The sequence below is a fragment of the Notolepis coatsorum genome (genome assembly GCF_963971535.1).
Source record: "Notolepis coatsorum genome assembly, chromosome: 4".
NCBI lineage: Eukaryota > Metazoa > Chordata > Actinopteri > Aulopiformes > Paralepididae > Notolepis > Notolepis coatsorum.
The window spans coordinates 73,779,617-73,794,545 of record NC_140168.1 but is presented as its reverse complement, the minus strand read 5'-3'; the positions used below and the strand labels follow the sequence as shown (position 1 = coordinate 73,794,545).

General features: G+C 47.0%; 1 protein-coding gene across 8 annotated transcripts in view; it reads right to left on the bottom strand.

The window, feature by feature from the left end:
- Nucleotides 1-14,929, bottom strand: part of tpm3 (tropomyosin 3) — a 67,994-nt gene that overhangs the window by 28,258 nt on the left and 24,807 nt on the right. The window contains exon 1 of one of the 8 annotated variants that reach the window (XM_084313042.1): nucleotides 5,820-6,609. The exons of 4 other annotated variants lie outside the window; for them this stretch is intronic. In XM_084313042.1, coding sequence (XP_084169168.1) covers nucleotides 5,820-5,951 — 132 coding nt within the window. In that variant the 5' untranslated portion in view covers nucleotides 5,952-6,609. Of the gene's footprint in view, nucleotides 1-5,819; nucleotides 6,610-14,929 lie in introns of those variants that run through there. 3 more of the 8 variants (XM_084313041.1, XM_084313040.1, XM_084313039.1) reach the window with 3 other exon arrangements.

Here is a 14,929-nt window from a genome sequence, read left to right as displayed (position 1 = left end):
GACTCCTGCTCTGGGATGAGAGGAGACGCCACACTCTGAAGCACAAGACTCCTGCTCTGGGAGGCCTGTTGTCGCTGTGCCAGAGCCAGACAGCAATCAGGCAACAAAGAAATGTATAAATAAAGGGATGCCATGGCCTTCGCTTCAATGTTAGCCCATACAAGGATCAATGTTAGCCCATACAAGGATCAATGTTAGCCCATACAGGGACCACAATGTTAGCCCATACAGAGACCACAATGTTAGCCCATACAGGGATGACAATGTAGAATATACAAGGATCACAATGTAGAATATACAAGGATGAAGGATCACAATGTTAGCCCATACAAGGACCACAATGTTAGCCCATACAGAGACCACAATGTTAGCCCATACAGGGATCACAATGTTAGCCCATACAGGGATCACAATGTTAGCCCATACAGGGATCACAATGTTAGCCCATACAGGGATCACAATGTTAGCCCATACAGGGATCACAATGTTATACCATACAAGGACCACAATGTTAGCCCATACAGGGACCACAATGTTAGCCCATACAGGGATCACAATGTTAGCCCATACAGGGACCACAATGTTAGCCCATAGAGAGACCACAATGTTAGCCCATACAGGGATCACAATGTTAGCCCATACAGGGATCACAATGTTAGCCCATACAGGGATCACAATGTTATACCATACAGGACCACAATTTTAGCCCATACAGAGACCACAATGTTAGCCCATACAGGGACCACAATTAGGGATGCCCCGATCACGTTTTTTGCCACCGATACCGATCACCAATCGTCGTGAGCCATATCGGCCGATACCGATCCGATACCGATAGTTTTTGATTAAAAAAAAATAAAAAATTATTTTATATAAATCTTTTTATTTATTTTTTATAAAATATATAGATTATATAATTAGACTTGTACTTGTATTATCTGCGAGACATCGCCACCACGCAACAAGCTCCACTGTCTGTGTGTACTCTAGTAGCCTCCAGCTACGGCCAGGATTCTCCGGAGCTGCAGCTAGACCCTATACTCGAGTAGCCTGCAGCTACGGCCAGGATTCTCCGGAGGTGCAGCTGGACCCTATTGATCATATTCAACAACATGCCCTCAGCTCGAATACGCATCGAATGAGTGTTATAAAACATTGGGCCTAACAAAAATAATGGTTGGTTTCAGGTTGCCGACCGACCCTGCCGATTTAGGTGCGACCCAATATATTTTATGAGTTTTAAAAAAAAATTATATATTAAAAAAAAAAAAATTTTTTTTTTTTTTTTTTTTTTTTTTTTTTTTTTTTTTTTCTCGAATAAAGTTTCATAGAAATCTTAGTCAAACATTTAGTATTATGGATATTAAACATGCTGGCAGAGTACATGCATCCATGTTGTTGTGAACATTTTAATTAAATAAAGAAATTCCCTATCCATAGTCGCCGTGGGAAAGAATAAAATAAAAAAATTAAATAAAATAAATTCCCTACCTACCCATGGCCAAACTGACAACCAACCTGAAACCAACTATTATTTTTGTTAGGCCTTGATATCAGGAGCTATCTGTGGCTACTGCTGGCCGGCTATATAACGTTGATACAGCGCCTCTGTGAACTATTTAGTTCAGTGGGACATTTCGTTTTGAACAGTGAGCTGGCGTCAGCTAACATGAGCTAGCTGAGGTATCATCCACGTCTCTACTAGAGTTTGCTGGAGCGTTTGTTGATGTCAGGAGCTATCGGTAGCTGGCCGGCTAGATACCGTTCGGTTAGACAATGCCTCATCATGTATTGGACTGGAAGTGAATGGTTGACTGGGTCATTTTGTAACGGTAGCTAACGTTAGCTAAGGGAGACGCCGTCCTCCCGTTCCACTAGACTAGACTACTAGACCCGTGTTTACATGCGCGCGGGAGGGGCTGGAGGGAGGAGCAGACGCCGCACAGCTCCCGGTGTCTGAGACAGAACTCAGCGAGACGAGCAAGTGAGATCGGTTTTGACGATCGGCGAAAATAAAGCATTATCACCGATCACCGATCGCATATTTATACTGATTATCGGCCGATAACGATCGGTGGCCGATCGATCGGGGCATCCCTAACCACAATGTTAGCCCATACAGAGACCACAATGTTAGCCCATACAGAGACCACAATGTTAGCCCATACAGAGACCACAATGTTAGCCCATACAGGGATCACAATGTTAGCCCATACAGGGAACACAATGTTAGCCCATTTATATAGCACGTTTAAACATGACGCTTGTCAACCAAAGTGCTTCACATAGCTAAGCTAAGTACAAAGAAAAGTATAAAATAAACTGAAAAATAAAATAAAATCAACGGATAGACAAAGGAAAAACAGAACAACACGTCAACAAGTACGGCAAGAGTCAAAGTGAGTCAGGCAAGGCCAGGCGATATAGGTGGGTTTTGATTTAAAAGACTCGATGGAGGGGGCAGATTTAATGGACATGGGGATGCTGTTCCAGAGGTCAGGGGCTGCGACCGCAAAAGCACGTCCCCCCCTAGACTTGAAGTTAGACCTACGGGTGGTATCAGCCGATCTGAGGGCCCTGGCGTTGGTATAGGGGGTGAGGAGGTCTGCTAGGTAAGCAGGGGCCTTACCATTTAGGGCTTTATAAACCAATAAAAGGACCTTGAAGTCTATTCTAAAGCGCACCGGGAGCCAGTGGAGGGAGGCAAGTACAGGGGTGATGTGGGCTCTCTTCCGGGTACCTGTGAGCAGTCTAGCGGCAGCGTTTTGGGGGAGTTGTAGACGGGCTATGGTGGATTTATTTAGCGCCAGGTACAGGGAGTTACAGTAGAGCGTGAGGATATGAAGGCGTGAATTACTCTTTCCAGGTCTGAGGGGGAGAGAATGGCCTTGATCTTGGCTATGGACCGGAGCTGGAAAAAGCACCCCTTCACCACCGAGTTCACCTGCCTATTGAAGGAAAACTCGGGATCAAAGAGCACGCCCAGGTTTTTTACAAAGGGCTTGACTAGGGGAGAGAGGTTACCCAGGCTGCTGGCAATGACACTGGTTTGGTTCGGAGGGCCGAACACAGGGACCACAATGTTAGCCCATACAGGGACCACAATGTTGTCTTCGGCTAAGCAAACAAACCAGCGCTATATACTTTAAATTAATTGCATATTCATTCAGATACATTCTCTATCAATCCATCATGTTGAACAAGTTACTTCTTGCTAAATTATGACATCTTTGACATCACAATGTTATATAATCTTTAATGAGCATTGGATTTAAAGAGGTCCTTCCGCATTACTGCGTTCATTTGCTGAAGAGCAATAATGTTGGTAACGCGAGTTGATTCAATTGATATCATTGATTTATACTAGTAAACAATATCCTATGACTATTTGATGCCCATGACCTCTTTAGTTGAGCTTAATCATCTAGCAGAATCCATCAGGGTTCAGAATAGGAGGGATGAGAAATTGTAGGACAAAAAACATTAGTCCACTAGTGAAATAATTTCTTGCATTCTGGGTGAAATTATATTTATAAAAAAAAAAACAGGAGGCCATGTGATCAGCTCCAATCAAACTTAAGCTAGATATGTTCTACGAACACCCTCCCAAATACATGACATGACAAAACACTGGCATGCAGGCTGAACAATGACAAGGAAGGAAGATGGGCGACATGTCACTTATGTGTTACAACAGGTTTGTATAACCAGCCGACACCAAGTAATGCAAACAGACAGACATCTCTAAATTCCACAGAATACAGGTCTAGTAGGCATGGCTACATATTGCATAGTTCAGGACACATTAGTATCATGTAGTTGCCGTGTTATTCCTGCAATGGATGAGAGCTATCGCTTCTGTCATTGACACGAGGGAACTTTTCCTATTCTCTCTCACCGTGACATTTCTGTTAGCTAGGCTGTGGGGCATTTGGCTAATAATAAGTTATTCGGTTTCTATCTTAATCATAACATGAGAACATTACAAAAAAGCACCCACGTGGGCGTATCACACAAACAAACGTCATGTCTATTGGGTGCAAACGTGGCTTTTAATGATAAACAGATCGTGGTGGAAATGAGATTGGGGTGAGTTAGTTTGGGGGGCAGCGGGTTTCTCTCTCCAGCTGCAGCTCGCATCCGGAGGAGAAGCATGCAGCTGCAGAGCCGCAGAGCGGCGCTCTCAGGTCCTCAGGACCGGCTCTGAGGACAGCTCAGCGCCTGAGAGCGCCGCTCTCCGGCTCTGCAGCTGGATACGATCCGGAGCGCTGCTGGAGGAAGGATGCGTCATCATCCCATTCCAAGAAGAGCAGCCACAGCCCCGGAACACGAAGCAGGGCTGCACCTCCAAAAACACTTTTATTTGCAGCTTTTCAACTTTAAAACTTCCCAAATTCTTGCGAAAACAGATAGCATAATCTCCCATTTGCTTTAAAAAATTAAGTTTTAAGAAAATAAAAAGCACATAGGCTACAGTCTTGTCGTGGCAACGAGTCAATAACAAATAAAGTCAAATGTAGTCATAGTAAAGTTGAGCCTATACACAGCTTCTCATTGTCACATAATTTAGTAGCACCACGATGCGAAAGGAACGGGGGGCATGAATCGTAATAACCCTGCCCTCTCTCTTCTTCAAAAGGAAACAACCATTCTACTTATATATTACGACTGGAGACAATGTAGCAGCAACAAAAAGATTATTGGCCACAATATAACCAGTGTATAGGCCTGGTGGTGGTAAAACTACCCAAAACAAACCATCACAAAACAAAAGAGGTAGGAAAAAGCCTGGTTGGCTCTGGGTGTGTTGTGTGGATCTGCAGTGACACCAGGCCTACCTGCTCTCTGTGTTGTGTGGAGCTGCAGGACACCAGGTCTACCTGTTCTCTGTGTTGTGTGGATCTGCACAGTGACACCAGGTACCTGTTCTCTGTGTTGTGTGGATCTGCACAGTGACACCAGGCCTACCTGTTCTCTGTGTTGTGTGGATCTGCACAGTGACACCAGGTCTACCTGTTCTCTGTGTTGTGTGGATCTGCACAGTGACACCAGGTCTACCTGTTCTCTGTGTTGTGTGGATCTGCACAGTGACACCAGGTCTACCTGTTCTCTGTGTTGTGTGGATCTGCACAGTGACACCAGGCCTACCTGCTCTCTGTGTTGTGTGGATCTGCACAGTGACACCAGGTCTACCTGCTCTCTGTGTTGTGTGGATCTGCACAGTGACACCAGGTCTACCTGCTCTCTGTGTTGTGTGGATCTGCACAGTGACACCAGGCCTACCTGCTCTCTGTGTTGTGTGGATCTGCACAGTGACACCAGGGCAGCCTACCTGCTCTCTGTGTTGTGTTGATCTGCACAGTGACACCAGGTACCTGCTCTCTGTGTTGTGTGGATCTGCACAGTGACACCAGGTCTACCTGCTCTCTGTGTTGTGTGGATCTGCACAGTGACACCAGGTCTACCTGCTCTCTGTGTTGTGTGGATCTGCACAGTGACACCAGGTCTACCTGCTCTCTGTGTTGTGTGGATCTGCACAGTGACACCAGGCCTACTGTTCTCTGTGTTGTGTGGAGCTGCAGGACACCAGGCCTACCTGCTCTCTGTGTTGTGTTGTGTGGAGCTGCAGGACACCAGGCCTACCTGCTCTCTGGCTCTCTGTGTTGTGTGGAGCTGCAGGACACCAGGCCTACCTGCTCTCTGTGTTGTGTGGAGCTGCAGGACACCAGGCCTACCTGCTCTCTGTGTTGTGTGGAGCTGCAGGACATCAGGCCTACCTGCTCTCTGTGTTGTGTGGAGCTGCAGGACACCAGGCCTACCTGCTCTCTGGCTCTCTTCTCCTCCTCCACTTGTCTCTGCAGAGTCTCTGCTCTCTCCTCCGCTGCATCCGCCTGTTGCTGCAACACTTTGATCTTGCGCTTCACGGCATCGATGCTGTTCATTCCGGACATTTTCCCAATAAAACACTCGCAGTGTGTGTGTTTTTAAAGTCAAAAGTAGACACGGCTTTTTTGTCTATGGTCAATCCCCCGTTGTTGGAACTGTGTCTTTTGGGCAGCTCCCGGAGTTTCAGGCTGGTGTGTGGAGAAAAGAAAAACTGCAGCAACGCCCCGCTGAACGCAGTAAAAATGTCTTGTGGAGGAGACAGGAATCAGGATGGGTTTGTTCTCGAGTCCAACTAATTACAAACAATTGACAATTGTCGAGTTTAAATACAATTCGAGAGGGGACCGAAATGATAAACGTTTGAGCAGTTCGGCGACACCCTTTGTAACTAACAATAACAAAAAACAAAAGTGGCGAAAGTGGCCTTTCGCTTAGAGATAAAAGCTAATCATTTACTTTCCGCAAACAAACAAAAAATCCTCTCTAGTATGCGCGTGTATGAACATTCAAGCAAATAGTGAAATGTGACGGTGGTTCAGTCCAACATCTCCCTCCCTCTCAGCTCAAATCAGCGCGACTCTCCCCTCCCTCTCTTGGAGCTACTTCCGGCTAGCTCCACCCAGTCTAGCGAGACAATACACTGGAATGCTGCTGACCCAGGGTCTGCCTCGGGGCGTCGAGTCGTCCTCACATACTTAGGTATAAACTGACTTGGCGTCAGCAAACATGATGGGGCTGCAACGTGTTATTCAGGAAAGACACTCCTACGTGTCCTTAGCCAGGTGAAGTGACGTAGTATGAGTCACCTTTGCATTCCAGACCGTTCCCACTGGGTGGTAGGCAGCCAGGGACGTGCACAGACATTTGGAGGGGCTATCGGGAGGTGTAGTGGTTACGTCATTTTCGTTTTTTTCCTGTTCCACCCTCTGTTCCACTTAATGTATTTCCCCATTGACCATTTCTAAATCGGCTCGTTTTAGATAAATAAAGCATTAACGTTGGCATGGTGTACCTTTCTGTGTGTATTCATCCGCAATCTATAGCTGATTGATTGATTGATTGAAAGCTTTATTAACAGATTGCAGAATGGGTACAATACAGTATAGCTCAATACACACAATTGCTAAGGGGATGCAGACCAGATAAAGACTTTCGTCTTGTTTACATCAGGGTCCCCCATTTTCAATTCATCAGGACATATATGACATACATGCAGGGGTGCAGTCGTGCACACACGCGGTTACACGGCGTGTTATTAGTAGTCACTCAGGGCAGAAGTGCGCGCAATGATAAGTACCCGGCCGTTGTAGAAAGCTACCCGGCCGGCGGCCGGCACTTGTCACCTAGACTTTGCATAATAATAAGAACCTACGAGAAGGTGGGAGGCTGCTTGATCTCCATTGTTATGCATAATAATCATCTGTTCTGTGCAACTGAGGGAACATGTATGCGCGGGAGCGCGCGTGCACATGGCGTGTAACCAGTTCCCATATTACGACTGCACCACTGCATACATGACATACAGATAGACAGTACTGCTACATCTATACATTTATGACATACCAGATTTGCAAATACAGTACTGTTTTTGATACAAAAAGAGTCCAGAAAAGGGAGTATATACATTTGACGTAAAAACTGTACACAGGAGGTTGGGTGGGGTTGTGTGGGGGGGGTTGGGTAGGGAGGGGTTGGGGGGGGGGGACACTGTACAACTGTACAAGCAAAACTGTACATTGGGATATTGACAACCATACTAGGTAATTTACATTGGATGGGGGGGGGGGGGGCACTGTACAAACAAGCAAAACTGTACATTGGAATATTGACGAATCCATACTATGTAAATTACTGTACATTGGAGGGGGTTGGGTTAGGACATTTACAGGGGCCAGTTTCGAATTGCAGTCTCCCGTAGGTGTTCCTTGAGAGTGGTTTTGAAAGTGGGTAGTGATTCACATTCCTTTACAGCTTTGGGTAGGGCGTTCCACATTGATGTGGCATAATTGCGAAACGTGTTTAGTCCCTTGTTTGAGCCGAATCTGGGGTTAACATGATTTGTGGAGCTCCCTCTGGTGTTGTGATTGTGGTATTCACTGACCTTTGTATTTTGACATGTACATGGGTACCTTGGTCGTGTAGTGTATCTTGTAGACCAGGCCCATTGCAAGTTGCTGTACTCTGTCGTCTAGCTCAACATGAAAATATTCGCAATTAATCGTAAAGGTAGCAAAATAACAACGTTTATGTTTTCGTTCGCTGGGAAACAACACTGCTATTTGGCGCTGCTGACTGACGGCACCACAGCGTAGCCTCCTGCCTGTAGTCACAGACCTAGGATCAGATTTCCCTTACATTCGATGAGCTTACCAATTCGTACAATGGGAAAATAACTGACCCTGACTCTGTGGCTAGTATCTCTCTGGTGATCATATCCATTTATCAGATGAAGCCAAACACCATTTCTAAAAGCAACAACCACGTTATCATTATTTGTATTCACTGCATATTAAATCACTGTAAATACTAATGTAAATCATTGTTTCGTTGTACATATTGTGTATAGTTTATAACGTTATTGTTTTTAGGCAGGCTCTACATGCGCCGATTTAAAATGGTTATCTCCTCTTTGTATACTTTTTAGAGAATATGCTATACAGCGTTATATATATCGTTCTTATTTACTTTTGTCCTCACAGACAAAGTATTCTGCCAGGGAACTTATGGACACAACAGTAGTAGTTATAAGGTTTTTGAGCTTGTAACGTTAGTTCTGTATCGTTATGGCTTCGCTCAGCACCTAGTTGCACTGTACTTCACTTCGTGCATAAACACTGAATAAAAAATTCCACCATGTACCTTTACATCCCAACATTCGTCTGACCACACCCCCTTCCGCTTACCTTCATAAGCAGGTGTGTGGTCACCTACTCGCCTCCTTCTTCACTTTCACCACAAGGAAGTGCCTTCGGTAGATCCCCACTTACAAGGTTGTTAGTAGAAGAAAGTTGGAAAACAAAAGAGATACGTTGACATCATATCTTTATTTTCTCTCTCACTATTTTTCAAGAAAATACGGCGATATTGTCTTCGTTACTGAAGGTCATTCCGACCTTCAATGGCTTTTTCGTATTAGGAGCTCACGCCGCTGACATGCTCCCCAGCTACAGTCCTCCTTGCTGCGGCTGGATGGGGTTGCCCTCCGGAAACACAGCTGGACTGTAGGAAGCACCGACTGTTGTGAGAAGCGGTTGTTTCCAGGTTGGGTACGTACTGTTTTGCTTGCGAGCTCTGGTTGTTGTTGATGCTGTGGGGGTTAGCTGACGATTTACGAAACGCCGACTTCAGGCTGGGGTCCTCTGCTTGGCTTAAACGGCGGTCGGAGGATTTTGGTCTGACGCCCATGATGGTCAATCTAGTGGGCCCCGACCAAGACCTGGTGATCCCAGGATTCTCAAGCGGATGCTTCTCTGTCCCGTGCAGGCCCCATCTTTCATATACAAATGAAAGTATACCCTAAGGAGGAAATGTGGGCATAGGATCTTCTTTATTGGGAGTTCCATGCTCAAAGTCGGCTGCAGCCCGAAATGGGAACTGTGCTGGCTATGCTGCATGTCTGGATCGCCGTTGAAAACTGTGTTCTGACGTTCTTTTTCTTTTCCCTCTTAGGGGAGGGACTTGGACAGCAGCCTGTCTGAAGTGTGGCTTGTTATGTCGTTGTATACAGTTCAGGTGATAGCTGCTTAGCTGGCGTGCTAGTTGTGGCCTACTGTGTTAGCCAGTCAGCTGTTAGCTGCGCAGCTGTTAGCTCGCTGTGTTTACCAGGCTAGTAAACGTTAGCTTGTTGCTATCAGCCAAACGGCTGTTAGCTTAATGCTAGACTGTTGAAAGTTTTTTCTGTGACTATAACATGCCTTAAACACTCTGACTACGACGTCATCTTTGACAGAGGATGTTAGTCGAACCTACCGGGAGCCCTGCCAGCGAGGACTGCGTCAACATGGAGAAACGTAGCGGCTGGGTGGCGCAGCGACGCTGCCCTCGTCGCCGACGCAAGAGATGTGTGTTCATCTTCGGTGTCCCGTTAGCCAGATTGCAGTTCGCTTGGCCTGCGTTCAGGGTAGGAAGGTCCTGACCAGACCTTAAACACTTTTTCTTTCCTTCCCTTCTAAATGTTTTGTAATAACAATGTTTTCCAAAACGTGTGTTGCTGCAATACATTAAGGATACGATGCGTGTTGTGTGTGAATTGTCTTGTCACTGGTATAGCTTCTTTCTCCATAGAAATCGGGTTGTTGTTTTACATGTGTAAAAATGATCTGGTTAGTTGTGATGAGAACATGTGTGTTCATATAACATGGACTCACAACTAAGGGGGTTAATTAACCTATAAAGCTATGCTTAGTGACATATGATTGAGGAATGAATTCCTTTCTCAGCCTGTAATGACAATGAACAGTGTGTTCACATATTAACAGGGTTACCTGTTCAACTTGGTCGTATCAAGGGTAAGGAAGGAGGGGTGGTCCCCCCGGTTTCCCTGGGGCTTCCCCACCCTCCTCTCAGACATGTTGTTTACAATATATTGTGTCACTGTGTTTGTGGGGATACGATGTAACCCTCAGCTTAATTGCTGGGGTTGTGCTAACCGCTTGAGAAACAATATTTTCCTAAAGAAAAGATTGTTTGGTCACTTATCGTGTGTGCTTAGCAAGGCCTGTGGCCAATACATAATCGAGGATTCTGTATTCTCTCGTTATGAAAAACGGCATTCCTCTGTAGAGAGTGTACTTTGCCATTTTTTGTTGTGATAAAGGGTTGTGTGTGTCTTGTGATCTACAACTGGGTTAGGTTGGCCACAGAAGCACATGTGTAAGTCTGGTACCGGGGCTCTTAAAGGGGGCCCTCTCTATTCTGTGTTTTCTTCCTTAGTAAAAATCAGATAGCAGGTTAGCGCATGAGCTATGTGAAGCTGTTAGATACTTCATGTAGTAGAATATGACTGTGTCATGCTCTGTTTGTCATTACATCGTATCATGGGTGTGGGGTCGTAAAGGGGTGAACTGGTAATCCTTTCCTCCCCTTTTCTGATTGGTCAGGGGTTAAAACCTCCTGTCCTTCAAGGTTCCTGTCACGTTGCTGTTCGGCACGTTACAGGGTAAGAGGGGGGGGGGGGGAGGGAGTTTCCTGGTCCCACGCCCTGGAAGATTGGGCGTGTGCACCGCAGAAATTCCCCCGCCATAGAGTACGTCACTGTGCGCGTCTCTGTTGGTAAGACTTCCGTGAGTTGTTCAGGTCCATGTTATGGATCTGTTTCAGGGAGTTGTCAGAGCTCCTCCTCACGAAGCTCCTCCTCGGGCCTTCTGTGAGTTCGGACTCTCCTTCCCTGTGAGGGAGCCTCCTCAGAGTTCAGAGCCTCCTCCTCAGATTGTCAAGGTGAGTGGAACTTCAAAAAGGAGTTCTGCTCTATTGTGTGTGTATTCGATTCAATTCGATTATTGAGTGTGTATTGGTTCAGTGCCTCCTCCTCGGAGAGCCCTAACCCAAATATTACATAGCTCAATGTTGCAATATATTCTTTTCAATCTATACAGCTCGCATGGGAAGTCTCTCTGGGGATTTCCGTCTCCTCCCTATGGCGAGGGTGGTGGGATGTAAAAATTTAAACAATTTTTACCCTCAGCTGCGTCACGTGGGATTCATGTCAGTCTGTGTTTCTTTCTTTTTTGAATAAGATAAGATAAGATAAGATAAGATATTACTTTATTAATCCCCTTGGGGAAATTCCAATGACATACACATACAGCTCAACGTCTCATTAATAATAACACATCACGATCATTACATTTTTACAGTAACAACGGCACAGCATAAATTCAACAGACATGTACATTTGTTGACACATATCATCTACAGAAGGCCTGAGACGCTGTATGCGATAGTCGGCAGCAACAACACTAAGTAGTAACACAAGGCATCATCGCGCCGTGGCGGGAGGGAGGGAGGGGTGGAGGGAGTGAGGGGAGAGAGGCTGGGGGGACAGGAATTGGAATAAAAAGAGGAAGGTACATGAAGCACGACGGCTCCGTGTCGTTCTCCCAGGCGACTTGGAGGAACAATGTTTGGTGTCTTGCTAGACTATCCATTGATGTGTTTGGGTCTCGATGCATACATAGTGCTGGCTCAGTGTGCTTCTGTTAAAGAATCACGCAGGGGCTAAGTGCGCCTTGGTTGCTTGTTAAAACAGCGTTTTTATAGGGCAACTGGGATGGAGTTTTGTCTCTTCCGAGCGCCAGTTTACTAGGTTGTCTCGATGAATTCTTGTTCATATCTGGGGGATGTTAACGGAATAGATCTGAACATAGGTAGAGGGGTCTCACGCCCTTGGGGTGGGCCACTGAGCACGGTCCAAATGGGACCGTCTGGGTGGCGCCCTCTTTTCATGTTTTAGATCGACACACATACCTACCCCCTCTCCTGGAGTGGGCATGTCGGCGTGGTTAGGACACGGGACTGGTCTGGTCACGCTGGTCCAGGTCAGTTAACCCGTTGTCCGCCGGGGATGCAGATCTGCTGTTCTGGTACCCTGAGGGACTTGTGCTTTTTTCGGGGGGAAAAATGCCGGGTCGGTCCGGGTGTCACAGGGTTAGGCGTTATGAAGACCCTTTGTTGGGTACATGTTGTACTCTGCACTATCGTAATGGCTTACGGCCATACCAACCTGTACATGCCCGATCTCGTCCGATCTCGGAAGCTAAGCAGGTTCGGTCCTGGTTAGTACTTGGTTGGGAGACCGCCTGGGAATACCAAGTACGGTGTGCTTAGGGCTGGTTCTCCATTCTTTTCGCTCCTCTCTCACGCGTGGCGAAGAGGGGGCTGTTGGGGTGGTCTTGGACCTCCTCTGGTAACCCTTTGCTTCCCGTGCCGCCGGGCCCGGTCCGAAATAAAGTTTCGTTGATACCGTAGGCCTGGGATAAACCCTTTTTTGAAAACTGAAACACTTGTACTGCAGTATAGCCAGTGTATACCCGCAGGTGTGTTTTGGAGTTTTTTCTTGAGGGGTTATAGGAACAACCACCGTCTGTACAGAGAGGGTAGTTGATTCCCTGGTATGTTGGAGCAGAGTCAACTCCCGGGTTACCCGGTTGAGTGTGCCCCTGCACGTTCATGACGTCTGCCAATCATGTCAGCCTTCTCTGCTTCGACCCCTCTGGGTGGGTTTTTTTTAATGGAGGCTTTGTCATGGTGATCAAAAACGCCAGCATACGCCCCTTCCGCCGGGGGGGCTGTTTTCAGCTGACTCCTTTGGCGCCTGTCTCGTCTGCAGTGCTCCAGGCTCAGGTTACAGCCTGTTGCCTGGTTTCCCCGGTGCGCTGCCTGCTTCCGTTGGTTAACCTTTTGAGTGCTTACGGCCATGCTGACTGCCTGTTCTGCACAGTCAGTGTGCCAGGCGGTGTGCTATTGGGGGGAAAGGGCCCGCTCTTGGAGGAGCCTTATCCGAATACGCTGGCGATGTGGGGGGCGGTGTCACTAAGTGACCACCTGGTGGGGTCTTGATGCCTGGCGTCATTGACCTCTCCGGGCCCCCTTTTTCCAGGGGATCCAGTCCCTTCAGTGGGTCTGGGTCTTCCTTCGCGCTCCGCTGCTACGGCCTTGCCACGGGGTTGGGTTTGCTCTTGACCCCGTGATTTCGGGGGCAGTAACGAGGTTGTTCCTTCCGTTCGTTCCCGGGTGGCATGCGGGTTGTGCGTGTGTGTAGTCGTGGGGTCAAGCCACGGTCTGCTCACCCTGTGCGTTGAGTTGCTTGAGTGCCTCTTCGCGCGGTCGGATCCGTCGCCCTCCCGTGAACCTCCAATAGGGGGGGTATCCTCCATTAGGGAGGGTCGGGGGGGCTCGGTCCTCCCCGGTCTGATGGTTGTGGGGGGCCTCAGCGGGGTACATTTGTCGGGCTATGGCTCCCGCTCAGCCCCTGTTGTGCAACTAGGTGCTGAGCGAAGCCATAACGATACAGAACGTAAGGTTATGTATATAACCCAGTTCTGTTAGTTATGGTGCGCTCAGCACCTAGGACGCCGCTGCGGCCCTTGATCTCGCCTTGTGGTGAAAGTTTGGGAAGGAGGCGAGTAGGTGACCACACACCTGCTTGTGAAGGTAAGCGGAAGGGGGTGTGGTCATACGAATGTTGGGATGTAAAAAAAAGGTACATGGTGGAATTTTTTATTCAGTGTTTATGCACGAAGTGAAGTACAGTGCAACTAGGTGCTGAGCGCACCATAACTAACAGAACTGGGTTATATACATAACCTTACATTAGCTACGCTCTGCATCTTCTGGCCGCCTCAGACCTACTCCTATCCAAGCTCCCGGAGGGTCATCAAAGAGAAGCCGCCTATTCTCAGTCCTTGCCCCACAATGGTGGAATGAACTACCCATCCCAGTTAGGACAGCCGAATCCCGTCCAATCTTTCGCCGTCGACTAAAGACTCATTTCTTCAACCATTATCTGAAATGATTAAAAAAAAAAAAAAAAAAAAAAAAAAAAAATCTAACCCTGACTAACCTTACTGTCATGCACTTGTCCTAATAAACTAACCTACACTGTAACACGCAACACTTGATGAACATTGTTACTCAGCTGATAGAGTTGTACCCTTCTTGCTGTCTTGTCGTACAGAACTTGTAAGTCGCTTTGGATAAAAGCGTCAGCTAAATGACTAAATGTAAATGTAAATGTAAATGTGGTATCAGCCGGCCGTGACGTGTAGCTAGCTAGCTTGCTAGCCGGCATGATGCATGCAGTGCACAGGTCTGAGGAGAGGACCTGTACATCTTATTCGGTCCCGAAACACCTCTACATGCCCCGATTTAAAATGGTTAACGACAGTAGACATTGCTAACATCTAGTACGTTTAGCGAGGTAACGCTAGCTTGGTATCAGCTGGCCGTGACGTGGATAAGGCGACAGCACTGAACAGGCTGCCTAGTGAACAACAGGTTCATGTAGTTCTTTTTTATGACAAATTTAAAACCTTATAACTACCTT